The sequence below is a fragment of the Hyla sarda genome, chromosome 2 (assembly GCF_029499605.1).
Source record: "Hyla sarda isolate aHylSar1 chromosome 2, aHylSar1.hap1, whole genome shotgun sequence".
Lineage (NCBI taxonomy): Eukaryota > Metazoa > Chordata > Amphibia > Anura > Hylidae > Hyla > Hyla sarda.
Genome location: NC_079190.1, coordinates 43232154 through 43259382, shown reverse-complemented (window position 1 = coordinate 43259382; position 27229 = coordinate 43232154). Strand labels below are relative to the sequence as shown.

At 45.4% G+C, this 27229-nt stretch overlaps 2 protein-coding genes across 10 annotated transcripts in view; one reads left to right on the top strand and one right to left on the bottom strand.

The window, feature by feature from the left end:
• ATM (ATM serine/threonine kinase) overlaps positions 1–8581 on the bottom strand; it is a 203042-nt gene extending 194461 nt beyond the window's left edge. For 5 of the 7 annotated variants that reach the window (XM_056561645.1, XM_056561649.1, XM_056561647.1 and 2 more), the window contains exon 1: positions 8450–8581. The gene's annotated coding sequence lies outside the window, so the exon portion shown is untranslated. The remainder of the gene's footprint in view (positions 1–8449) is intronic. The other 2 variants (XM_056561648.1, XM_056561655.1) reach the window with 2 other exon arrangements.
• LOC130358420 (protein NPAT) overlaps positions 8558–27229 on the top strand; it is a 51815-nt gene continuing 33143 nt past the window's right edge. The window contains exons 1-6 of one of the 3 annotated variants that reach the window (XM_056561659.1): positions 8558–8738; positions 21044–21162; positions 23716–23776; positions 24270–24342; positions 24815–24855; positions 26039–26272. In XM_056561659.1, the coding sequence (XP_056417634.1) occupies positions 8702–8738; positions 21044–21162; positions 23716–23776; positions 24270–24342; positions 24815–24855; positions 26039–26272 (565 nt within the window). In that variant the 5' untranslated portion in view covers positions 8558–8701. The remainder of the gene's footprint in view (positions 8739–21043; positions 21163–23715; positions 23777–24269; positions 24343–24814; positions 24856–26038; positions 26273–27229) is intronic. The other 2 variants (XM_056561656.1, XM_056561658.1) reach the window with 2 other exon arrangements.

Sequence of the window (27229 nt, the reverse complement as noted above, 5' to 3'; positions counted from 1 at the left end):
GAAGTGACCAATTTTTTTTTTTTCTTACAATATTTTATTTAGAAAATAGGAAAAGGGGGTGATTCAAACTTTTAAAATGGAAACGGGTTAAAGCGGTATTCCAGGAAAAAACTTTTTTTTTATATATATATATATCAACTGGCTCCAGAAACAGAAACAGATTTGTAGATTACTTCTATTAAAAAATCTTAATCTTTCCAGTAGTTATCAGCTGCTGAAGTTGCGTTGTTCTTTTCTGTCTGACCACAGTGCTCTCTGCTGACACCTCTGCTTGTCTCTGGGACTGTCCAAAGCATTAGAGGTTTGCTATGGGGATTGGCTCCTACTCTGAACACTTCCTGAGACAAGTAGAGATGTCAGCAGAGAGCACTGTTGCCAGGCAGAAAAGAACAACTCAAATTCAGCAGCTGATAACTAATGGAAGTATTAAGATTTTTTTTGATAGAAGTAATTTACAAATCTTTTTAACTTTCTGGAGCCAGTTGAGATATATATATATACATATATATATATATATATATATATATATATATGTGTGTGTGTGTGTGTGTATATAACGTTTTTTTCCTGGAATACCCCTTTAATTCACATGGAAGACTATTACATTGATCTATTGCTTCAGGCTGCAAAGCCTTTCTGCAGCATTGGAGCGCCGATCAGGTAGGGAGGGGGCAGGTAAGGGCCCTCCTACTGCCTTCTCAGTTTCACTAAGCAGATGGCAGGTATTAGTTTTTTTTTTTTACATCTTAGATGCCGCAATCAGCTTTGATTGTGGTGTCTAAAGAAGTACCGTAAGAAACTTCCGGTTCCGGTGCTGTCATGGTGGGACGCAGCTAGTGGAGCTCCTGCATCCCCCGACCCCGAACGCTCCTCTCTGCCGGCACTTCAGCTCCCCCCTGGGCGCCCTAGCCTCCCGGACATCTGCCTCCCTAACCGGGGACCCTGTATGGAGCGGTACCTGCTCCGGAGCCTCCGCAATTCTCCGGCTCCAGCCCCTACCATAGCGGCCTCATCGCAGCGCGCGGCAACAGGTACACGTGGGTCCACGGCCGCGAAACTACAGGCGCAGCGGCGGCTGTCCCGTTTCACCTACGGGCATTCTCCGGACCGGCCCAGCTTACCTCCAGAGGAAGTACACTGCTCCTCTCCGCCAGTGATCCTCTCTGAGCAGGTCAGTGGACACGCTGCTGGGCTCACCTCCATGTTGCTGGCTACTGCAGATAGTGGGGACATGGCGTCTGGGAGCAGCCCTGCTCCCCCCCCCACCCAGGCACCGCATACCACTGACTCTCAGCAGGCCTTGCTATCTCCAGGCTCCCCTGCTCACATGCATTCTCCTGAGGGAACTTCAGGTGCCCTGGCCGTCCTGCCACCTGTCTCCATGACTCCCATCACTTTTGACTTTAAATCTCTAGCTGCACAAATTATGGCGCAGGTGGTGCCTGATATTTAGAAATCCCTAGAAGCTACTCTGCAGGCCTCCTTTGACTCTTTGAGAAGGGATCTCTCTCAAACTAATGCTACTGTGGCCGCCCTTAAAACTGATGTTCATACACTCAAACATGATCAGTCTGATTTATCCACTCAACTCTTAGACATCAGACAGGAAAATGCCAGCTTGTGGGCGAAATTGGACGATCTTGAAAATCGATCGCGGCGCAATAATCTGCGCATTGTGGGTCTTTCTGAACAAGTGCCTAGTATGGACCTTCTACGCCTGTGCGAAATTGAACTGACTGAGGCTTTAGGCTGGGACCGTACCCGGCGGGCCGGGGAGAAGCTCTGAGACCCTCTCAGTCTGGACAACACTACCGCCCAAGACAGGTCATATTTAAACTCCTTGACTACAATGATCGCCAGTCCATCCTGCGGGCATTCCGTAAACGCTCAGCTCCGTTGATTATTCGGGACAGCCAAGTTCTTATATTTGAGGATTTCTCGGCTCCTGTAGCGAAGAGACGGAGGGCATTCAGCAGCGTCTGCTCTGAACTTTTTAACCGCAAGATCAAATTTCAGCTGCAGTTTCCGGCCATTTTGCGGGTGTTTCACAGTGACGGCTCATCATCAGTCTTCAATAGCCCCACGGCAGTTGAGGCTGCACTACATGGCCCTGGAGACGCAGGACGTTTGAGGGGGACACAAGGAGGCCCAAGGGAGAAATCCCCACATCACACCCCCAGACAACAAGGTCCCCAATATGAGAACTTTTGATCTGGACTGGCGGGCATTCTTTGATTATAACCTGGACGGTGTTGCGGGTGTTCCCTGCTCCAATGTTGCTCACTGTGTTTCCCCATTCTAGCCTTCGTTTATAGATATCTTTACCTTAGTAGATGTCTGCTACCTGGTCAGGCTGGTTTCCTATATTTGCTCGTCTTAAAGACATGTCTGCGGGCTTATTTACATGTTGGAGTTTAGAGGGGGGGTGGGCTGGGAGGGGATCTCTGGGTGGAGGGCATCGCACAGGTGGGGAATCATCTGCCATGTTTATGTTGGTATGTTATGTCGGGGGTTGTCTTCGTCCACCGGCAGAAAAAAGTGAAGTCAATAACACGGTGTGAGACGCCTGGGTGGAGTCTTAGCACACAACGTGTGTTCGTGTGGTAGAATTATTGTTTGGTTGCAGTGTTTGTTCAGACTCTCGCCAAGGTTGCTTGTAAGTGGGTATTTCTGTTGAGAGTTCCTGCAGCCGTTGGTGAGGGTGCTAGTGTGATCAGTGTGTCCTTGTCCGGTGTGATTGCGTGAGTGCGTGAAGTTATTATTATTTTTTTCTCTCTTTCTCCATCTCCTCCCCCCCCCCTCTTCTCCTTTTCTACTCTACTATATCCTTTTTCATTTCTCCAGCAATGCGTTTCATATCGTGGAGCGTGAAAGGCCTTCGCTCTCCCAATAAGAGAACTCAGATACTGCGCCACCTGAATCAACTTCATCCAGACGTGGTGATGCTCCAGGAAACTCACCTAGCGGCCGATGACCTGGTGCGCATGTCCAAACTGTGGGTCGGTTCCATCATAGGTTCTCCGGCGGTTGGAGGTAAGGCGGGCACTTTGATTTTTGGGAATTTTGGGGGAACTGTCATAGCTCAAGACATAGATCAGGATGGACGTTGGGTTTGGGTGCACTTGCACTTTGAGGGTCGTGATTATAGCATTTACAGTTGTTATGCACCCAACGGTGACAATAAGACTTATTTTCAGACCCTCGAGGGGAAATTGCTTGCAGACCCTATTCCTAGTAAAATCCTGGGTGGCGACATGAATGCTGTAGCGGTGACGTTAGAGGACAGAAGGGGTGGTCCTACCGATCCTTACCTAGACAGAGCGACAGGGTGTACGGGACCTTTTTGGGGGCGTCTGGACTTAGTGACCCATGGAGATTGATGCACCCAGACAGCAGAGATTTCACACACTTTTCTCATAGTCACTCTTCTTGGTCTAGCATAGATTACCTCCTGGTTTCCCCCGACCTTGTGCCGAAAGTGGTAGCCTCTGAGATACATGCCATGGTGGTGTCTGATCACTCTCCTATATCCATATCTCTCGCTGATTCCTTTCCTAAAGGGTCTGATTTCCAATGGAGATTTCCCGCATACATGGCGAAAGATGATAACTTTGCTGACTCTTTGAAAGGTTGGTGGGCTGAATTTCTCATGGGACAATGCTGCCCACCTAGCGGACGCACCCCTATACTGGGAATCTGCTACGTCGGTTCTCCGGGGTCGGCTGATCGCGTCTATGTCCACAGTTAAGAAAAAGTCACTTCACCAATTCCGGGAGGCTAGCAAAGTGCTCCAATCAGCTTATACTACTTTTGTTTCCCAGCCCTCGGAGGCTGCTTGTCGGGCCTGGAAGGCAGCTAAAACCACTTTTGACCTATGGTCAGAACGCAAATGTTTGGCAGCTTATTCCCAATACCGGGCTGATTTGTTTCGGTTTGGGAATAAATCTGTCCGACTCCTGGCGAGGTTGGCCAAAGGCCGTCGAGCCCCTCAACATTTCTCCTCCCTACGTGACGAGTCGGGGACCCTGCACCATGACCCTCAGACCATCAACTCTCTTTTGTCCTCTTACTATACATCGCTTTACTCCTCTGCCCCGGTGGACATGGTTGCTGGTAGGTCGTTCCTGGAGTCAGTCCGCCTTCCCTCTTTGACGTCTGAACATCGGGATGTAATGAATACGGACTTTACTGAGGATGAGGTCCGCAGAACTATTAAGACTCTTCATAACTCTAAGGCACCGGGCCCTGATGGGTTCTCGGGCGAGTTTTACAAAATTCTAGTCGAACCAGTGGTGCCTCCACTGACGGCCTACTTCAACCATGTCCTCCACTCTGGCTCCTTACCTCTCCATTCTAACACAGCGACCATCAAACTCCTGCTGAAGCCGGGTAAAGACCCTTTGCTCCCCCAGTCTTACCGCCCTATCTCGCTTATTAACCAGGACCTTAAATTAATGTCCAAAATTATGGCAGACCGTCTTATTGTGCTCTTGCCTTCACTGGTTGGACCCTCGCAGGTCGGTTTTGTCCGCAATAGGTCAGCAGTCACTAATATTCGCAAGGTCCTCACAGTTCTTGATAGGGTGCAGCACTGTCCCGAGCCAGGAGAGCAACCGATACTTTTGGCACTTGATGCTGAAAAAGCGTTCGACAATGTGAGATGGGACTATCTCGGGATGGTGCTGGACAAGATAGGCCTAACAGGTGGCTTCAGAACATTTTTGAGTAGCCTTTATGCTTCGCCCATGGCCCAGGTATTCACCTCTGGGATCCTATCTTCCCCTTTCCCCCTGTTTAAGGGGACGAGACAGGGTTGTCCCCTGTCCCCCTTACTATGTAACTTAGCATTGGAACCACTGGCCCGCCACCTGGAGGACTCCTCGGTGTATAGGGGCATTAAAATTCAGAAGGAAACGATCAAATAACCCTTTTTGCAGACGACATCCTTGTTTTTCTAGCAGACCCGCAGACCCACTATGCTGAATTGCTGTCTGCCTTAACTCACTTCGAATCTTTTTTGGGCTACAAAATTAACCAACTAAAGAGTGAACTCCTTCCATTGGGGGCTCCCAGGCCCTCCTCCTATTGGACTGCTATGGGCATCCCGACCACACTAGTTAAGACATTCATCACCTATTTAGGGATCAGGATAGGCAAGCTGCCCTCCTCCCTATATACCCTCAATTATCCTCCCGTATTTAAAACCATTAAAGATGAATTGAATCGGTGGTGCCATCTCCCGATCTCTTTCCTAGGTAGATGTCATTTAATTAAAATGATCAGTTTTCCCAGATTATTATAGCAATTGCAAACACTACCTGTCCTACTTAAACACAAATACATCACTTCGCTCAACTCTGCCTTCACTCGCTTGGTCGGGAAAACGCCCGCGCATCGCGCTACAAAAATGAATGCTAAGTTGTCATGACGGAGGAGTGGGGTTCCCAAATTTGCGTGGCTATAATTTGGCCTGCCTTTTCCGCCATGTGCTTGACTGGATCTATGGATCTGACTACCGCTCTAATCTCATACTGGAAGCCGACTACGCTTCCTCCTGGAATTTGACATCCTGTCTCCACATGCGGATCTCGGGCCTTCCCCACCGTGTTAAGCGCTCCGTATTGTTGAGGGACACCATCATGACATGGAGAGCAGTACGTAAGGCACATGGTTTACCCTTCCTGCTGTCTGGGCGACTCAATCTGTGGGGCCACCCGGAATTTACCCCGGGGAGAGATAACAGTTTATTTGGGGCATGGCGAGACAGGGGATTGACTGTAGCCAAACAGCTGATGCATGTCGAGGAGAAGAGGTGGCTTTCCCCACAGGAAATCCTGCAGACCTTTGATCTACCACCTACTCAATTCCTCCAGGTGTCCCAGCTGTTGTCATTTTGTACCTCCAGATTGCGCGACCCCTCTCCTGAGGTGTCTCCCTCATCTTTTGAGGACCTTGTAGGATTACAGCCTAGGAAACTATCCATCTCTACCCTATATAGGAACTTGAATGCTAAACTATTGAAAGTTTCTAAACACAACATTTTTGCCAAATGGGCCACGTTGCTTCAGGTCCCGGACATAGAGGAACATATCTTAGAGGGGTGGACCAAAGTCAGGGCAAATGTCATGAGTGAGCGCTGGCGCGAAACTTTCTTCAAATTGATGCACTTTGGCTATTTAGGCTTCAATCTGCCGGCCACCCCCTCCTTCCCAGAACGGCTAACAGCCTGCCCTAAGTGCAATGCCCCGGGCACTAACTTTTTTCATGGCATATGGTCTTGTGACAGGGCACAATGTTTTTGGAAGGAGGTGGTGGATTATATCTCTCGTTACTGGACTATTCGTCTTCCCATGACACCCTTGGCACTCCTGTTCCAGTCTGTCGATCCTTCCTTACCCGAGAATGTGGGTCTTCGTAGGTTCCGAAATTTATTCATGTTGTTCTTTTAGTAGCTAAACGCATACTCCTGCGGGAATGGATTAAACCGACTATGCCCTCCATTGCTGCAGTGATTGCGGAACTCAAAGATTTTCTGGAGGTCGACAGACTTGACACAGAGAGGCACAGGGAACGGAATGCGAAGAAATTCTTCGCCAAATGGCGCACTTTTATGGTTGCTCACCTCACTAGAGCCCAAAAGGATGATATTGTATGGCCATTCCGTCATACGGAGTGGTACACCCTTGCCTCTCTCATTATGTCTGACTGAGGTTGTATGGGTCATAGACCCTGGCGAATATACTGGCTTGATAGCTGCACATTACTGATAGGCAGGTTGCATCCCGTTCACTTCCCACTGTACCGTTGTTATAAGTACCGTTCATTGTGTTTCCTTTGTGTAAAATTTTGAAAAACCTTTTAATAAACAAAGTTTATAAAAAATTTTAAAAAAAGAAGTACCGTAATACCGGACATAACCCTGATCAGTGATGTTCAACATTGGTTAATGTATCGGTCCAGCTTGCAAGCCACACCTTTCCTTCAACTCACACCCTTCCCACAAGCCTTGTCCCTTCTATTTTCAGTCTTTTTGTTTGTTTCAGCTAAGGTTTAGAAAACACCATTTTCATGTGATACACCCACTTTACAGGTCCTTCAACCACAATCTCTTCATCACAGCACAGCCCGACTTTACTCAACAGCTCTGCATCTTTGGGTGAATGTGTCTGTCCGCGTGCACACTATGATTTCGCTATATGTGGACCTGGCCCATATCTCATTCATTTGAGTCAGATAGTGACTCCGGCGGGATAATTTTTGTCCGGTATCCGGTTTTGTGACCGGACCTAAAACCGCGGCATACCATAGTTTTAGGTCCGGTAACAAAACCGGATACGGGACAAAAAGGAGCCGACCGGAGGCACTATCAGACTTCGGTCGGCTCATTCAAATGAATGAGATACGGGCGGGGTCTGGTTGGATCTGGTCCCCGTATATCGTAGTGTGAACCCAGCCTTATTCTATTTCCGGTCTACAATATCTTCATTACAGCTCAGCCTCCCCTGAGGATGGGATATGAGGACAGGATATGAGATTTAGAATCGGGATATGAGGTTGGGATTTTAGGACAGGATACGAGGTTGGGAATCGGGATATAAGGACAAGATATGAGATCGGATATGAGGACAAATATAGGGATGGGATATGAGGTCAGAATATGAGGACAGGATATAAGGTTGGGATAGAAGGTTAAGAATCAGGATATGAAGACAGAATATGAGGTTGGGATGTGAGGTTGGAAATCAGGATATGATGAGGGATATGATATTGGCATATGAGGTTGGGAATCGGGATAAGAGGCCGAGATATTAGGACGGATATGAAGTCGGGATGTGAGGACAAGATATGAGGTTGAAAATCGGGATATGGGTATGGGATATAAGGGTGGGATATGAGGTTGGTAATCAGAATATGAGGACGAGATATAAGATCAGTATAAGAAGTTGGGAATCAGGATATGAGAAGATATGTGGCCGGGATGTGAGGACGGATATGAGGTCGGGATATGAGTACTAGATATGAGGTTGAAAATCATGATATGAATATGTGATATAAGGGCAGGATATAAGGGTGGCAGGTTGGCAATCAGCATATGAGGACAGGATATATGGTCGGGATATGAAGTTGGGAATAGTGATAAGAGGAGACCATATGAGATTGAGATATGAGGTGGGGTATAAGGAACCATTGTTGCTTTTCCTCTCCCATGAGGTTTAGGTATTTAGACCGTCCAATACGGGTATTCTGCTAGTACAGTATGAACATGGGGAGATAACTGTGAAACTGTTTGTTGCCTATAGCAACCAATCACAGCACAGCTTTCATGTCTCAAGAGTGGTGCAGAAAATAAGAGTCAAGCCCTGATTTGTTGCTATGGGCAACAAAGACAGTTTTACTATTAAACAGTTAACTATTTCTCCTAAATATATTTTCGTATACATCTACATACAGCAGCTGGGTGAGAGAGTGCCTTTTTTTTTTACAGTAATAATGAAAGATTTCTCCAAGGCGGAACTGTAAGCGTGTTGCACCGATCCGGAACTGCCTGCGGGTGTCGTGTGGGGGAAGCGTTAGAGTGCGGCACCGCACAGCAGCAGCGCGGGAGAAGCTGTGCAGTAACTGTCGGGACGCGGCTCGGGCGGTCACTGAAGTGCGGTCAGGGGCTCCGGACGTCTCGGATGCCACTCAGGAAGGGGGCGCCATGCTGCTTCCGTCCGATGTGGCCCGGCTGGTGCTGGGTGAGTGCTCCCTGAGGGGCCACACACTGGAGTCCACACCTCAGAGGCCTCCTCCGCCATGACTTCTGTTTGTATACAGACACCTGTCACCTCCCCCACTGGATACATGGTGACCCAGCTGATGGCTGACTACAAGTCCCAGCATGTCCTGGCAGCTGGAGACCTCTGGGACTGAATTGTTTCCTATTAGAAAGTTATTATTTGTGTTTTTTATTCTTGTACAACCATGTCCTCCAACCTGTGGTTGATGTAAAACTACAACTCCCAGCATGCCCTGACAGCCGCAGGCTGTCAGGGCATGCTGGGAGTTGTAGTTTTGCAACAGTCAGAGATCCCCTTCCGACTGTCATTGGTGGGATCTGACCTCTGACACCCGTAACGTGAATTTTGCGCGGTCGGAGATCCCCTTCCTACTGTCATTGGTGGGATCTGACCTCTGACACCCGTAACGTGAATTTAGCGCGGTCGGAGATCCCCTTCCTACTGTCATTGGTGGGATCTGACCTCTGACACCCGTAACGTGAATTTTGCGCGGTTGGAGATCCCCTTCCTACTGTCATTGGTGGGATCTGACCTCTGACACCCGTAATGTGAATTTTGCGCTGTCGGAGATCCCCTTCCTACTATCATTGGTGGGATCTGACCTCTGACACCCGTAACGTGAATTTTGCGCGGTCGGAGATCCCCTTCCTACTGTCATTGGTGGGATCTGACCTCTGACACCCGTAACGTGAATTTTGCGCGGTCGGAGATCCCCTTCCTACTGTCATTGGTGGGATCTGACCTCTGACACCCGTAACGTGAATTTTGCGCGGTCAGAGATCCCCCTTCCTACTGTCGTTGGTGGGATCTGACCTCTGACACCCGTAATGTGAATTTTGCGCGGTCAGAGATCCCCCTTCCTACTGTCGTTGGTGGGATCTGACCTCTGACACCCGTAATGTGAATTTTGCGCTGTCGGAGATCCCCTTCCTACTGTCATTGGTGGGATCTGACCTCTGACACCCGTAACGTGAATTTTGCGCGGTCTGAGATCCCCTTCCTACTGTCATTGGTGGGATCTGACCTCTGACACCCGTAACGGGAATTTAGCGCGGTCGGAGATCCCCTTCCTACTATCATTGGTGGGATCTGAACTCTGACACCCGTAACGTGAATTTAGCGCGGTCAGAGATCCCCCTTCCTACTGTCATTGGTGTGATCTGACCTCTGACACCCGTAACGTCAATTTTGCGCGGTACACCCCAACACCAGCCATTTCACAGACCACCCTAATTCTCTGTTAGGCTGAGTTCACACTCCAATTTTTCTATACGGGAACCGGATACGGCTGGGGGGGGGGAGCAAAAACCGGTCGCTCCCGTATCCTATCTAAGGCTGCATTCACACCACGTTTTGTAAATACGCGTGCTGGATCCGGCGGGGGGGAGGGGCAAACTGGGCTCTCCTGTACCCCGGCCGGATCAGCCCATGAATCCATTTACTTTAATGATCCGACCGGACTCAAACGGTGACTCCGGTCTGCTCAGTTTTGAGCCGTATGCGTTTTTGGACCGGACCTAAAACCGTAGTATACTACGGTTTTAGGTCCGGTCAGAAAACCGCATACGGGTCAAAACGTGTATGTACAAAGCGTGGTGTGAATGCACCCTAATTCATTTCAGTGAGTCAAACGGTGACTTCTGGGGCCTCATCTTTGCCCTGTGTCCGGTTTTCTGACTGGATCTAAAAACCATGTTATGCCGCAGTTTTAGGTCTGGTGACAAAACCGGATACGAGCCAAAAATGAGCCGACCGGAGTCACTGTGTGAATTTAACATTAGTGTGAATGGGTCTTCCGCAAGACTGCGGAATTTCAGCAGCGGACAATTCCGCCACTGAAACTGTTCTGCGCAAAGAAAGAACATGTTCATTCTTTGAACGGATTCTGCGAGCACTGCAATGGTGACGGCTAAGTGCCCGCGGCCCTAGCGCCAAAGTATTTCCGGCGGTGGCTGCCAGACGGAATCTCCGCTTGCTGAATTTAGCGAGCAGAGATTCCGCAGTGTGAACGCACCCTTTGACTCCGGTCGGCTCATTAAGGTCAATGGATTTCAGTGCCGGTCCGGCTGGGGTGTGGGAGCGCCCGGTTTTCCTCCTCCCCCAGCCATAGGCTGCAACCGTAATGTGAATGCAGCCTCATGTTATCATCTAAGTCAGTGGTCTCCAACCTGCGGACCTCCAGATGTTGTCCGGTCATGCTGGGAGTTGTAGTTTTACAACATCTGGAGTAGAGATGAGCGAATTTACAGTAAATTCGATTTGTCACGAACTTCTCGGCTCGACAGTTGATGACTTATCCTACGTAAATTAGTTCAGCTTTCAGGTGCTCCGGTGGGCTGGAAAAGGTGGATACAGTCCTCGGAAAGAGTCTCCAATCACTGTATCCACCTTTTCCAGCCCACGGGAGCACCTGAAAGCTAAACTAATTTATGCAGGAAAAGTCATCAACTGTCGAGCCGAGAAGTTTGTGATGAATCGAATTTACTGTAAATTCGCTCATCTCTAATCTGGAGGTCCGCAGGTTGGAGACCACTGATCCACGGGATAGGTTCCCATCCGCTTTAATATGTTGTTAGGCTGGGTTCACACTGCATTTTTGTTCACGCTTTAGGCCATTGTTTCCCAACAACAGATCTTCCAGCTTTTGCAAAGCTATAACGGACAACCTTTGGCTGTGGGACATGCTGGGAGTTGTAGTCTTGCAAACAGTTGGAGGCACTAGTTTGGAAATCACTTATCTAGGGGCAAGTCTTGGGCTCAAAAGTTCCCTGTTAATTAAAAAAAAAAAAATTATGCTGCCGAACCATTGTGTATTCACATGTACAGTATCCTGCGCGTATTTGATGAGCAGGATTAGAAGCTGTGTTCAGTCATTTTGTTTACATTGAAATCTGCAGCTTCACATCCTCCGCATCACATATGTGCATGATACTGTACATGTGAATAGACCCTTAAAAAGGAAAAAAAGTATGTTATTGAATGCTAAACCCCCCCCCCCCCCCAAAAAAAAAAAATACCATACAGATGTGTCAGCTTCCTATTGACTTACAATATAAAAAACTGTTTACAATGTACAGTGGTTCCTCAAGTTACAATATTAATTGGTTCCAGGGCGACCATTGTATGTTGAGACCATAAGAGATGAAAGTTCTGAAGCCACCAAAATGTCATCCAAAAATAGGAAAAAGTGAGGATTAAAGAAAAATAAGTAGATAACTAATATAGATAAAGCAAATCCTTACATATAACAGTAATAAAGATCTGCTGGGAGCTGTAATCACTGTCTATGTAGAGGACAGGAGCTTCTTCAGGGTCCTGTACAGTACACAGTGTCCTAAAAAAAAGTAACATGAAGCCGCCCCCACCTGGTGTCCAAAGGAGCAGCTAACCATGGCCCAGGTAAAACATGTAATAGTACAGAACATGTAATACCTCCCTGTACTGTAGGGGGCGCTACCAGACACCAGTCAGTGCATACACTTCAGTAATACAGGTAAAGAGTAGTACAGAACATGTAATACCTCCCTGTACTGTAGGGGGTGCTACCAGAAATCCAGTCAGTGCATACACTTCAGTAATACAGGTTAAGAGTAGTACAGAACATGTAATACCTCCCTGTACTGTAGAGGGCGCTACCAGACACCAGTCAGTGCATACACTTCAGTAATACAGGTAAAGAGTAGTACAGAACATGTAATACCTCCCTGTACTGTAGGGGGTGCTACCAGAAATCCAGTCAGTGCATACACTTCAGTAATACAGGTTAAGAGTAGTACAGAACATGTAATACCTCCCTGTACTGTAGAGGGCACTACCAGACACCAGTCAGTGCATACACTTCAGGAATACAGGGGTTTCACCAGTGAATGCCCATTCTGATTGGTCGGTTATTCCGGCCATTGACCAGTTATCACAGATGTGGACTGTCTGTAGTATTGTATGTTGAGTCTGGTTTAAAGGGGTAGTCCAGTGCTGAAAAACCAAGCATAGGGGATAAGTTTCAGATTGCGGGGGGTCCGACCACTGGGGACCCCTGCGATCTCCTGTACGGGGCCCCGACCTGCTGGCCAGATAGCGGGTGTCGACCACCGCACAAAGCGGCGGCCAACACGCCCCCTCAATACATCGCAATAGTAGAGCCGGAGATTGCCGAAGGTTGACTCTGTGTTTTGAAGGCAGCAAAGTGAAACTGAAACAAAAACGCAGCCTGCCTTGTCTGCGTTATTTCTCCTGATATGATTTCTCCATGTGGTACGAGGGCAGACGGGGTGTCCTGTAATATATTCCTGCCGGGATTTGTTGACTTGTCGATTTGCTCTTACAGGCTGCCACGAGTGTGTTGTTTATATTGTAATAGTGCCGAGTCTTCTGCTGTTGTGTTCTGGAGTCGGCTATCGGTGCGGTTCTGATCACTTATCATTATTGTAGTTATTTTGTTTTTTCTCATGCCCCAGTGTTTCCTAAGGCCCCTTTCACACTACATGTATCATCATCCTGTAAAAAACCTCCGTTATTACTCCCGGCAAAAAGTCCCATTTATGTCAATGGGATTTTTTGAACATCCTTTTGCATCAGCCATGTCCGTTTTTACTAAGGTCAGTTATTTTTGCCGGCACAAAAGACGGTGCACTAATTTTTGGTCAGGCAAAAATAAAAAAAAAAGGTGAAAAAACGGACGTTAAATTTAACATTGAAGTCTATGGGAACCGGATGTTCAATAAAAAAATAAAAAAAAACATCAGTTATCATCAGGTTTTTTAACATGTTTTTTGTACTGGGCATGTTCAGTACAGCTCTACAAAAAAAGGGTTAAAAACATGATTAAAAAAAAAACGGATGTAACTGGTAATAACGGATGAACAACATCAGGTTTTTTTAAGGAAAAAACCATTAAAAATAACTGATGATGATCATCAGTTATTATCCGTTATTGCCAGTTATTGCATCTTTTTTTTTTTTTTTTTTCATCCGTTATTGTAAAATAACAGCAGTAAAAAAGCAGGATGATACCTGTAGTGTGAAATGGGCCTAATAGTGACGAGTCTTCTGCTGTTGTGTACTCTCGTCGGCTATCGGTGCGGTTCTGATCACTTATTATTATTGTAGTTATTTTGTTTTTTCTCATGCTCTGGTCCAGTGTTTTCCTACCAGGGTGCCTCCAGCTGTTGCAAAACTACAAATCCCAGCATGCCTGGACAGCCTTGCTGTCCGGGCATGCTGGGATTTGTAGTTTTGCAACAGCTGGAGGCACCCTGGTTGGAAAACACTGCTCTGGTCCCTGCTCACTATTCTACAGGATCTGCAGAATACATGGGTCACTAGTGCCATATACACTGCAGCCTCTAGCAGAGCAGGCAGTGATTGCTTTGGCACCAGAGACTGCAGTGTAGATGGCATTAGTGACACCAGTGTATTGTGTACTCTTATGCCCAGCTAACTGGGTTCACACCACGTTTTCGCCATTCTGTTTTCAATCTGTTTTTCTAAAGAAAACCGTATGGCAAAAAAAACGGATGGAACAGTATGGGATAAAGTAAACCGTATGCATTTTGAAACTGTATACTGTTTTTAAAAGTGCATACAGTTCCGTCAGTTTTTATAAAAAATAAAAAAAAAACATACGTTTTTGATAATTTTGTCCATTTTTAATGGTAGGGGTGTTGGGTGGTGACTTTACGATACAAATGCGCATGTGCAAAATAAAAACCGTATACGGATTCCTGTATGGAACTGTATACATGTGCCTTTCCCATTGACGTCCATGTTAAACAAAACGTATGCGGTTGCAGTACGGTTTTTAAACTGGCGACAAAAACGTGGTCAACCACGGTTTTGACTCCGGTTTAAAAACCGTACTGCAACCGCATCCGTTTTTTTAAACATGGACGTCAATGGGAAACGCACATGTATACGGTTCCATACAGGAATCCGTATTCCATTTTTACATTGCACATGCGCATTTGCATCCTAAAGTCCCCACCCAACACCCCTCCCATTAATCATGGACAAAATTATCAAAAACGTATGTTTTTTTTTTTTTTTTAAATAAAAACGGACGGAACTGTATGCACTTTTAAAACAGAACGTTTCACTCCTGCCGGCTCATTGAAATGAATTACATACGGGAGCGCATAGAAAGGCATACGGGAGCGCATAGAAAGGCATACGGGAGCGCGAGGTTTCAGCTTCCACCTGCCGTATGTGCTCCCGTATGGGAGAAAACGTGACGGGGACCAGCCCTAAGGCTGGGTTCACGCCATGTTTTTGCAATACAGTTCCCGTATCAGGTTTTTGAAAAATAAAAACGGATTCCTCAAAACCTGACTAAACTGTATCAAAACATGTGTACAAATTTTAATCCGTTTACGGTTGAAAACTGTATATGGTTTGAAAAATGATGTCTGGTTGCATCCGTTTTTAAGAAGAAAACTGTACAAGTTTTCAACTTTTCACTCCATTATGAATAAAGTTTCACTTGTTTGATTGAAATTCCAAGAAAAAAAACTGTGCAAAGTCAAAAACCATATGGTGAAAACCTGATGGAACCGTACGCACATACGGTTCTGTACGGTTCCCATTGACTCCCACATTTAAAAAAAAAAGTATAAGTTTCAATATGTTTTTTCACCCGGACTAAAAACCGTGGTAGGCTGCGGTTTTTGGGTACGGGAAAAAAACTGACAAGATCGTACAAGAGCAAAATGGACACAATTTGATGCATCTTTTGGCATACAGTTTTCAATGGAGAGTCAATGCATACGGTAGTCACAGGGGTGTGGAAATTTTATAAAAAAACTACTTGTCCACGGGACTAAAATGGAGCAAAATCTACTTGTCCCTCATGACGATCCACTTGTCCGGCCAATTTTCGCTTTTACGCTCTCGTTTTTTCCTCCTCGCCCTATAATAACCATAACTACCTACTATAATGACACCTTTTAATTTTTCAATAACATATTCTCCGAACCAAAAATATATATATATATATATATATATATATATATATATATATATATATATTTGGGGAAGTGAAATTGAAATAGTAAAAGATAATTTAGCAGATTTGGTGATTTCTTTTCTGCGCCATTTACCTTGTGGTTGAGGTAACATGTTAGTTTTATACTTTAGGCGCCTGATTACAGTAATACCAGATTTGTATCGTTTACGTCATGTTTTACTAATTCTGGACTTTTTCAAATTTTTTTAATTGCCATTTTTTAACCCCTGTAGCTTTATTTTTTTTTTTCACATACCAGGCTGTATGAGGGCTCATGTTTTGCGCCATAATCTGTTTTTTGTATCGGTACCATTTTGGCATTGATCTGACTTTTTAATCGCTTTTTAACTTTTTTTTCTGGGATATTATAAAAATTGCAAATCTGTGGTTTGGTATTTTTTTTACATTTACCGTACGGGATACATAATGTTATATTTTCATAGGTTGTACAATTACTCACGAAGCGATACCAAATATGTTTATTTTTATTATGTTTACATGTTTTTACATAGGAAAAGGGGGGTGATTTGAACTTTTAACATGGAAGGGGTTAATGCAGCGGTCTTCAAACTGTGGCCCTCCAGATGTTGCAAAACTACAACTCCCAGCATGCCCGGACAGCCAACGGCTGTCCTGGCATGCTGGGAATTGTAGTTTTGTAACATCTGGAGGGGCACAGTTTGAAGACCACTAGGTTAATGTGTGTCTTTCAAACTTTTATTAAAACTTTTTTAGTTTATTTTATTTATTTATTTTTTAACACTTTATTACATTTATAGGAGGAATCATTAGATTCCTCAGACAGATGAATAGATTCTATTGAACTCTATTAATCTGTGTGCTCTGTGATCCATTGATAGAGCCTGGTCCCGCCAGGATCTATCAATGACAGAGCCGGGACAGGAGGAAGCAGAAGTAAGTCCTCCGGCTACCTCCATAGTGGATCGCCCCCCCCGCGCGATCGCGCTGCGGGGGGGCGATCCACCCCACTAGCTCACCAGGGAGCATTCACATCTCCCTTTAGACGCCGCTGTCAGCTTTGACAGCGGCGATCTAAAGGGTTAATAGCCAGTCGCGGCGATCACTGCATGCTGGCTATTAGCGGCAGCCCCCGGCTACTGAGAACAGCCGGGGGCTGCAGAGTATGGAGCGGGCAGGAGTCCGGAGGCCGCTCCATACATACTACAGAGCGCCGCATGCAGTCTCCCCGTGCAGATGTGCGGGGAGTGAAGGCAGAGGACGCAGGTCTGCACGGGGAGAAATAAGCCACGCCCCCTCATCTCCCCCCCCCCGCACGTCTGCAGAGCAGGGGAGAGAAGACAAATACACAGCTTCTCATCTCCCCTGCTCTGCTTCCGAGGACACAGGCTGCAGAGTATGGAGCGGGCAGGAGTCGGGATCCCGCTCCATACAAACTGCAGGGGCTAAGGGCCGGACAAATTCACCTGCCCGGCGCCCAAAACTGCTAGTCCCGGACGTCGGGCGATAGAAATTCCACATCCCTGTATTCAATACGGTTCCATGCGGTTTTCAAATTGAAAACGTATACGGGAACTGTTTTGCAAAAACGTGGTGTGAACTCAGCCTTAAATGCATTACACTACACAATAGGCTGTTAGAAGGCTCTGTTGCTACCTCTGTGTGCGTTACAGCCCCAGCATAATGAGCAGGGACCAGGGCATGAGGACTGCTGCAGTTCCTGACATTGGTGCCAGACAGCATCTGCAGGATATTACACCAAAGTTTTTTTTTAATTATATTATAAACTTATATAACTTTTAGTTCAATGAATAAAAATAAAATCTGCTTCTTTCAGAATCTGCAGAATCTATGCAGAATTTCCACATGAATTCCACATGAATAAACAGTGCACATTAAAAAAATGCCTGTATTCATTACTTTGGTAAAATTTTGTGCTGAATTTGTGCCAAATCCGCATTTAGTGGAGTGAAAAAAAGCCCCATTGACTTCAATGGCCTTCCGCAACAATATAAGACATGACTTATATTATTGCAAATTCTGCTGTGTGAATGGGACTGCGGAATCCAATTGAAAACAATAGGCTTAAAACACATGCAGAATTTCCATGCGGATTTCAATGTGGACACCCATGCGGAAATTCTGCCATGTGAACATAGCCTTAGACTTTTTCTCGACTGCGGAATAAATAAACTTATATTGGTAAATATGTTGTTTTGCTAATTTTCTGTGATAATTCATTCCTTTCACGTCATGTCTGCAGACTGTCTGCTCTGTTGTTTTCATTGCCCCCTTTCTGTCTTGTGTACATCCTTGTAATAGACTTCCTGTTCCTGCTGTACATTGTAGCTATGAACTCAGCCAGCTCTCTTTCCCACTACACCAAAAGTAATCTCCCAGCTATAGTGTACAGAAATAACAGGACTCTCATTACAAGATGTACTTAAGAGTGGAAGTAGGTATATGATGAAAACAGAAAAGACAGTGCATCACCAGCAGAAGGTAAGCATAACATACCACCGAAAGGTTGGAAAATAAGTTAATTTACTTATATTTATTTACTAGATAGTTGAAAAAGGGTTAATAAAAAACACTTTAAGGATGTTTGAGCTCCTTTAACCCCTTAAGGACGCAGCCCTTTTTCACCTTAAGGCTAGGTTCAGACTACGGAATCTCCAGGCAGAAAATTTCCGCCCGGAGATTCCGAGTGCGGCCAGCGCTGGCTGAATCGGTCGGCGCTAGGACCGCGCGGACACTGCAGTCTCCAATAGACTGCAATGTGTTCCGCGCGGATTTCCGCCTGAAGAAAGAGCACCGCCTTTCTTCAGGCGGAAATTTCCAAGCGGATGGTCTGTTCACAAATTCCGCTTCACAAATTCAGAAGTGTGAATTTGTGAACGGAAAATCATTCACTACACTATACATTTTAGAAAGCGGAATTTCCGCCTGCAATTTCAAAGCAAAATTGCAGGTGGAAATTCTGAACCTAGTCTAAGGACTGAGCCCTTTTTCGCAATTCTGACCACCGTCGCTTTACGAATTAATAACTTGAACCGAATATTCTGATTCTGAGATTGTTTTTTCGTGACATATTCTACTTTATTTTGGTGGTAAATTTTCGGCGTTACTTGCATCCTTTTTTGGTGAAAAATCCCCAAATTTCATGAAAATTTTGAAAATGTTGCATTTTTCTAACTTTGAAGCTCTCTACTACAAATACAATATGTCCACTATATGTTGGCATCATAAAATGGACATATTTTTGCTTTTTGAAAGAATTAGAGGGCTTCAAAGTAGAGCAGCAATTTTCAAAAAATTCATGAAAATTGCAAAATCTGAAGGGACAGATTTTACAGAACTACAACTCCCAGCATGCCTGGGCAGTCTAGGCATGCTGAGAGTTGTAGTTTGGCAACATCTGGAGGGCTACCATTTGGGCACCACTGTAACAGTGGTCTCCAAACTGTGACCCTCCAGATGTTGCAAAACTACAACTCCCAGCATGCCCGGACAGCCTTTGGCTGTCTGTGCATGCTGGGAGTTGCAGTTTGGCCTTCCTAGTGGTTGCACAGTAAAGATCACTTTACTTTCACTTTCATCCCCCCCACCACCGTAGTTTCCCTACCTGAGCCAGGATCCAGCAGTCTCCAGCGACGATCCCCAGGCATCTTCTCCTCCAGGTACCCGGCCTCCATCTTCTCCCCACGTTCCCCTCGACATCCAGTGGTGGGCAGAATGAGGGGTTGCCATGGGAACCCACTGTCCTGCCCTGCCATTGGTCAGAATCAGTTCTGACCAATGGCAGGGGATAGGAGGAGATCGCAGCACTGCAACCTCGCTCCTATCCCTCAGGATGGGGGGGGGGGGGGGGGGGTCCAGAGTCTCCTTCAGAAAGGTGAGCTCCTATATTTAGAGATCAAAGACCAGAGCTGATTAAATATTTCATCTGAAAAAGGTATCACAGTGCTATGTATAAAAAAAAAAAAGAAAGACATACAGGTACAAAAATATGAGTTCAGCAAGACATATTCAGAAAACAAAAAGAAAGTCCTTACAGCATAATGGTATAGCAGTCCTTGTGAGTGAGAGTCCAGCTATATCTTAGGATGTCTTGTCAGCTTCTGCCCCAGGCTTCAACAAAGGTTTGTCCAGCATCTCAGTTTTATAGTGGCTTTTTGGGAGAGAAAAGGGAATTCATCTGACCCCCACAAGGGGCTGGGGGGGGGGGAACACTGCCATCCCTCTTTTCTGGTCCCTTATCTTAGCTTGTTTTATGATGGGACCAGAGTGCCTGACTTCAAAGGAGGTATAATACAGATAGACAGACCCCCCCCCCAATAAACTGGAATACAAAAAAACAAATGCGCAGTCTGAATGAACCCTCATCCATGTCTTAGATTATTATATTATATAAATTACATTGTACACAATTATAATACACATGTATGATTCCATGATCAGGCCTTGGGCCTGGCAGAGTTCATATCTGTCAGTGATCATGGACCATGACTACTTTCTGTAACATAAAGGTCTGAGCCCCCAAATTTTTCTAGCTGCCCATGAAAATGATAAAAGGGTCCACTTGTTATGGGATGCTTCTTAGCCAGTCCCCTGACAGATAAGTGACACAACGTATTGGGCTGTACAATGGGTTATGTTAATTTCACTGGGAAAAACAATGAAACCTACGTCAAGATTATGACAGAATCTTTTGAATGCAGTACAAAACCATGAGGCTTTGTCATAATAGAACGTTTGTCCTCACTGTAAATTAAAGGGGTATTCCAGGGAAAAACTTTTTATTTTTATTTTTTTTATATCAACTAGCTCCAGAAACTTAAAGATTTGTAAATTACTTCTATAAAAAAAAAAATCTTTATCCTTCCAATAATTATCAGCTTCTGAAGTTGAGTTGTTTTCTTTCTGGCAACAGTGCTCTCTGCTGACATCTCTGCTTGTCTCGGGAACTGCACCCGAGTAGAAGAGGTTTGCTATGGGGATTTGCTTCTACTCCCGAGACAGGTGTCATCAGAGAGCACTTAGAGAGAAAAGAACAACTCAACTTCAGCAGCTCATAAGTACTGAAAGGATTTTTTAATATAAGTAATTTACAAATCTGTTTAACTTTCTGGAACCAGGTGATATATAAAAAAAACATTTTTCTTGGATAATCCCTTTAATTTCTTTATTTTCACTATTGTTGATGCCGTTAATTCTATCCATATTAAATATTTTTATCATAGCGCGCATTTGCTCTTCCAGCTTACAATCTCGTATCACTTTTTAGGTTACTTGCAGCAAGAAAAACTCACGTCTACCTGCCGATCCTTTATCGCAGAGAGTCCAAGTCTGAAAGAATATGCAGAGCATCATACGGAGGATGGCAGCATTCCTGGATGCTTGCTGGTGAGAATTCCTGTTATAGTTGATTATCTTTGTTGCTTACAGGCTAAAATTAATTATAATAGATTCTATAATATACACAGTTCTGTCCCTGTATTACTGTGCCCTGCAGGAGAGGTCTGATCTGTTCTGCATGTACAGTGACCCCCCCCCCGACCTATGATGGCCCCGGCATACGTTCATTTCAACATACAATGGTCTCTGAGGCCATCGCATGTTGAAGGCAGCATCAACATACGATGCTTTTGTATGTCGGGGCCATCGCATAAACGGCTATCCGGCAGCGCAGACTGCTTCAGCTGCCACTGGATAGCCGTTTACGGTGCCCCGTGTGGTCCGCTGACGATCACTTACCTGTCCTCGGGGCTCTGGCGCGTCCTCTTCGGGATCCCCTGCATGGTCGGCGCTCTCCATCGTCGTCATCACGTCGCTGCACACGCCGTCCCGTCATCCAATAGGAGCGACGTGTGTAGCGACGTGATGGCGGTGACGTAAGAGCGAGGATGCCGGGGAAGCAGAGGCCTTGCTGGAGCATCGGGGACACCTTGGGGACGCGGCGACAGCGATGGAGGGCGACATCCGGGGCAGCGGTGATGAGCGGTGACGATCCGGAGCGGCGGGGAAATGTGGGTATAATCTCCAATACCAGTGGTCTTCAACCTGAGCACCTCCAGATGTTGCAAAACTACAACTCCCAGCATGCCCGGACAGCCGTTGGCTGTCCGGGCATGCTGGGTGTTGTAGTTTTGCAACATCTGGAGGTCCGCAGGTTGTAGACCACTGTCCTATACTTTACATTGCATGGATCCCTCAACATACGATGGTTTCAACAAACGATGGTTCATTTGGAACGGATTACCCTCGTATGTTGAGGGACCACTGTACAGGTAGAGCTGGATGCGGATTTCATGCAGGCAGCAAAACCTCAGATGTTATATGTAAAAGGAGTAGTTCAGTTCAGAAAGTTTCTGTGCCATCAATCCTGGGCTGCCGGTATATAAAACAACATATTGGCCTTCGCCCAGTATCTGTGCTCCGTTCCTCCGGTGACGTCTTCTTAGTTGCCGGTGGTCAGCGCAAATCGCCGGCCTCAGCAATATCCAGCCTTGAGCAGCAATTTGCTGAGCCACAGTGGGATGCGTTGACCACCGGCAACCGGGAAGAAGAGGACTGAAGCGTCGATACCGGAACACCGAGGGAGGGACGTCAGGTGAGTCTGGTTTGTTGTTTAATATGCTGGCAGCCCAGGGATGTCAGGGCAGAAACTTTCTGGACTGGACACCATCCTGACATATAATATCTACATTTCCTGTTTTCATCTAATCTTAGGTTCACACGTGCATATTTTCTGCTGCAGATCTGCTTCTGCAGATTTTGCTTCCCATTGACTTCAATGGGTAGCAAAATCTGCAGAAGCAGATCTGCAGCAGAAAATACACACTAAAGGTATGTTCACACTAGGGATCGACCGATATTGATTTTTTAGGGCCGATAATCTGTGACCTTTCAGGCTGATAGCCGATAACTTATACCGATATTCCGGTATAAGTTATCGGCTATTTCCAGCGATGGGGGAGGCAATGGGGCAGTGGCGGCGGCTGTCTCTGGCCGGGGAGGCGGGCGAGGCATTATCGGCATATCGGCAAGGTAATTGCCGATACCGATAATGTCCAAAATCATGAATATCGGCCGAACTGATAATCAGTCGATCCTAGTTCACACTACGGATTGTGAACGGAATTTCCGCGAGCAGAGATTTCATTCTGGCGGCCGCACTGCTCCGTCACCATTGACGCTATGCAGTGTTCGTGGACTTCTGCGTAAAGAATGAACATGTTCTTTCTTTGCACAGAACAATGTCAGCGGAAGAATTGTCCACTTCTGAAATTCCGCAGTGTGAACGGGTCTCGTGGAAACCCATTCACACTGATGTTTGTTCTCAGCGCGGAATTCCGCGGGAATTACGTAGTGTGAACATACCCTTAAAAGGCAATTTTCCATTGTATAATAAGCCTTTAAAGGGGTACTCCACTGGAAAACTTTTTTTTTTTTTTAAATCAACTGGTGCCCGAAAGTTAAACAGATTTGTTAATTACTTATATTAAAAAATCTTAATCCTTCCAGTACTTATTAGCTGCTGTTATGATCCACAGGAAGTTCTTTTTGAATTTCCTTTCTGTCTGACCACAGTGCTTTCTCCTGACACCTATGTTCATTTTCGGAACTGTCCGGAGCAGGATAGCTTTGCTGTGGGGATTTGCTCCTACTCTGGACAGTTCCTAAAATGGACAGAGGTGTCAACAGAGAGCACTGTGGTCAGGCAGGAAGGAATTTCAAAAAGAAAATAACTTCCTGTGGATCATAAGAGCAGTTAAGTACTGGAAGGGTTAAGATTTTTTAATAGAAGTAATTTACAAATCTCTTTAACTTTCTGGCACCAGTTGATTTAAGAAAAAAAAGTTTTTCAGGGGAGTACCCCTTTAACACATTGGTAGCTGGGTATTACTAATTTTAGATGCAGTTCCCTTATAAATGTCATATATTCTTTTTTTTCAGTCTCTCTTTGGAAAAAACTTGACTACGATTCTAAATGAATATATAACAATGAAAGCAAAGGGTGAGTGTTTACTGCTTGTAGATTAAGGGAGTATTAGAAGGACTTTTAAAATAAAAAGTTTTATACCGCTGTTCAAATCATGATATACATTAGAATATGTTCAAAAGAGCACACCAAGGAGTTCACATTCATAACACTAGGCTGACGGTCTAGTTCAGTGTTTCTCAAGCGTGGTCTTCAAGTTCCCCAACAGGTCATGTTTTCTGGATTTCCTTAGTCCAGTGTTTCCCAACCAGGGTGCCTCTAGGTGTTGCAAAACTACAACTCTTCCCCCCCCCCCCCCAAAAAAAAAGTCAAAACTATGCAAAAGTGGTACCGGTAAAAACTACACTTCACGGCACAAACACAGAAAAATGACATGTCATTTAAAAAAAAAATATATAATTATCCTGGCTTTTAACTTTTTTTTTTTTTTTTTTACTTCTAGTTTGAAGACAAATTTGTCTAGCCCTATACTTAGAGATATCCAAATTTAATTTATCATCTTTTTCAGAGCATCAAGCTGAAATACCATTTATGGTGTCGTCCTTGTGGAAGAAGCTTGACCTCACTCTTTCCCAGATCAGGTATACTTATACATTTATACATTCTATTTTAAAGGAGATATCCAGTGCTGAAAATCGTATCAGATCGTGGGGGGGTCCGACCGCTGGGGCCCTCTGCGATCTCCTATATGGGGCCCCCTGCAGCCCGTGGGAAGGGGGCGTGTTGACCGCCACACGAAGCGGCAGCTGACGCGCCCCCTCAATACAACTCTGTCAGAGCTGGACCGCTGCCTTTGGCAATCTCCGGCTCTGCCATAGTGATGTATTGAGGTAGCGTGTCAGCCGCCGCTTCGTGCGGTGGTCGACACCCGCTATCTGGCCAGCGAGCCGGGGCCCTGTACAGGAGATTGTGGGGGGCCCCAGGGGTCGGACCCCCCGCGATCTGAAACTTATCCCTTATCCTTAGGATAGGAGATAAGTTTTTCTGCTCTGGACTACTCCTTTAAATTATACATTTCAATTAGAAATAGTTATATAAATCTCTTCCTATCAGGTCCATGCAGGAATCAGCAGCATTTAACAACCATCAGAGAGGTAAGTGAGTGTTGTTATTGTTGGCCTTGTTAATTTTCATCTGTAACTTCAAACTACAGTCTTCTGCACAGCAGCACAAGTCTCTGCTTTCCTCGTCCTTCACAGCTATGATGTCTGTTTTTTTGCTTTTCTCACTAGAATTCACAGACATGGACTATCCTCTTTATTTTATGTGAAAGGGAACCTGTCATCCGTATCACCTGCACTAACCTATTGGTATAGCCTTGTAGTCCGGATGGCACTATTGAAAATCATAATTACTGATCCCTGATCCGTGCCTCGGTTCTGCTGATATTCTTCATTTTCTTGATATGTTAATCAGGAGCTTGGTTAAGTGCTTTCCCCCCCTGTGCTGAGACTTTAAAGGGGTACTCCGGTGGAAAAAAATGTATTTTAAATCAACTGGTGCCAGAAAGTTAAACAGATTTGTGAATTACTTATATTAAAAAATCTTAATCCTTCAATTACTTATCAGCTGCTGTTTACTACAGAGAAAGTTATTTTCTTTTTGAATTTACTTTCTGTCTGACCACAGTGCTCTAACAGCAGCTAATAAGTACTGGAAGGATTAAGGATTATATTTTAATAGAAGTAATTTACAAATCTGTTTAACTTTCTGACACCAGTTTATTTAAAATAGTTTCCCACCGGAGTACCCCTTTAATGCTGCAGAATGGAGCTCCACTCGATCAACGCCTCTCCTCTGCTGTGAGATCTTTCTTGCAAGAAGATGGCTGCATATGTAGAGTAGAGGGGTTATTCAGCAGAGTAGAGCTCCATTCTCTGCAGCATAGGAGCCTCAGCACAGGGGGAGGAAGTGCTTCCTCTGAACATTGACATCACCCTACATGAGAATGCTCCTCATTAGCGTATCAAGAAGAATATCAACGTATAATTTTGTATTGAGCGCACTATACTCTATACCAGTGTTACCAGTGTTTCCCAACCAGGGTGCCTCCACCTGTTGCAAAACTCCAACTCCCAGCATGCCCGGACAGCCGAAGGCTGTTTGGGCATGCTGGGAGTTTTAGTTTTGCAACAACTGGAGACACCCTGGTTGGGAAACACTGCTCTATACCAATAGGTTAGTGCGGTTGATACAGATGACAGATTGCCCTTTAAATAGTTTAAGATTTTCTTTTTAATCCTTTATTATAATGACTTTCTTTTAATGATTCCGCAGCACGCACGAGAAAGGGGATAAATGACAGATTACGGCAGAGAATGTTGACCTCCCCTCTGGCTGTTTCAGGTTCCCCGGCACCACAACCTGTGATACATCAGACATCTACCCCAATAATGGCAACTCAGTATATTTTGCAACCTTTAAACACCCCAGGTGCCTTACAACCCATCGCCTGCCCTTCATTTGGAGGAGAGTCTACTGTACAAAACATTGCCTCTACTTCCGTCAGCAGTGAGTGCATCTTTATAGCACAGTGGTTTATTTTGTTGTACATTCAATGCTAAACCCCTTGTGTATTACTCCTGTGTCTTATTTTAGTTCATGGCTAAACACTAAAAGTTCATAAATCTATGTTAGCACTTGCATGTAAGTATTTTTTTTATTTTTTTTTTTGTTCTGCAATTAGAGAATATTGGAATATGTTTTAAGGTAAAAAGGTATTTCCCATGTTATGAAAAACCATTAATACAGTTAGCGATTTGCGTAACTCATTGACATTTAAGGGGTTATCCAGGAATCAAGGATTAGAAAAACAAAGCTAAAGAGAAAGTGGTATTGCTGTTCACTTCAATTGAAGAGAATGGAGCTAAGTTGTAATACCACACACAGGGAAAAATAAATTGACCTGTCTTTCTATTCCTTGATAACCCCTATAACCTCTTAAGGACACAGGGCGTACCTGTACGACCCTGGTCCTGGTGTTTAAAACAGGATCACGCCGTGACCCCGCATCACACCGGGTCGCACCCAGCTGTTATTGATAGTTGGGACCCTGGGCTAATAGCGAGCAGCACAGATCGTTGTGCCACGCGCTATTAACCCTTCAGCTTTGATCGCCGCGTCGAAAACGAAAGTAAAAGCTTCCCGGCAGCTCAGGCGGGCTGACCGGGACTATCGTAATAAAATCGCGATGACCCGATCAGCTAGGACGAGAGCAGAGGCCCCCTTACCTTGCTCCGTCGCGTCCGATCGGCGTTGGATTGCTCCAAGCCTGAGCTACAGGCTTGAGCAATCAACCCCCTATTAACGCTGACCCATGCAAAGCTATGGCTTTGCAGGGATCCGGGTAAAAGATCAGTGTGTGCAGCGTTATAGCTACAGCACTGCAAAAAAAAAAGTGAAAAAAAAAGTTAATAAAGGTCATTTAACCCCTTCCCTAATTAAAGTTTGAATCACACCCCTTTTCCC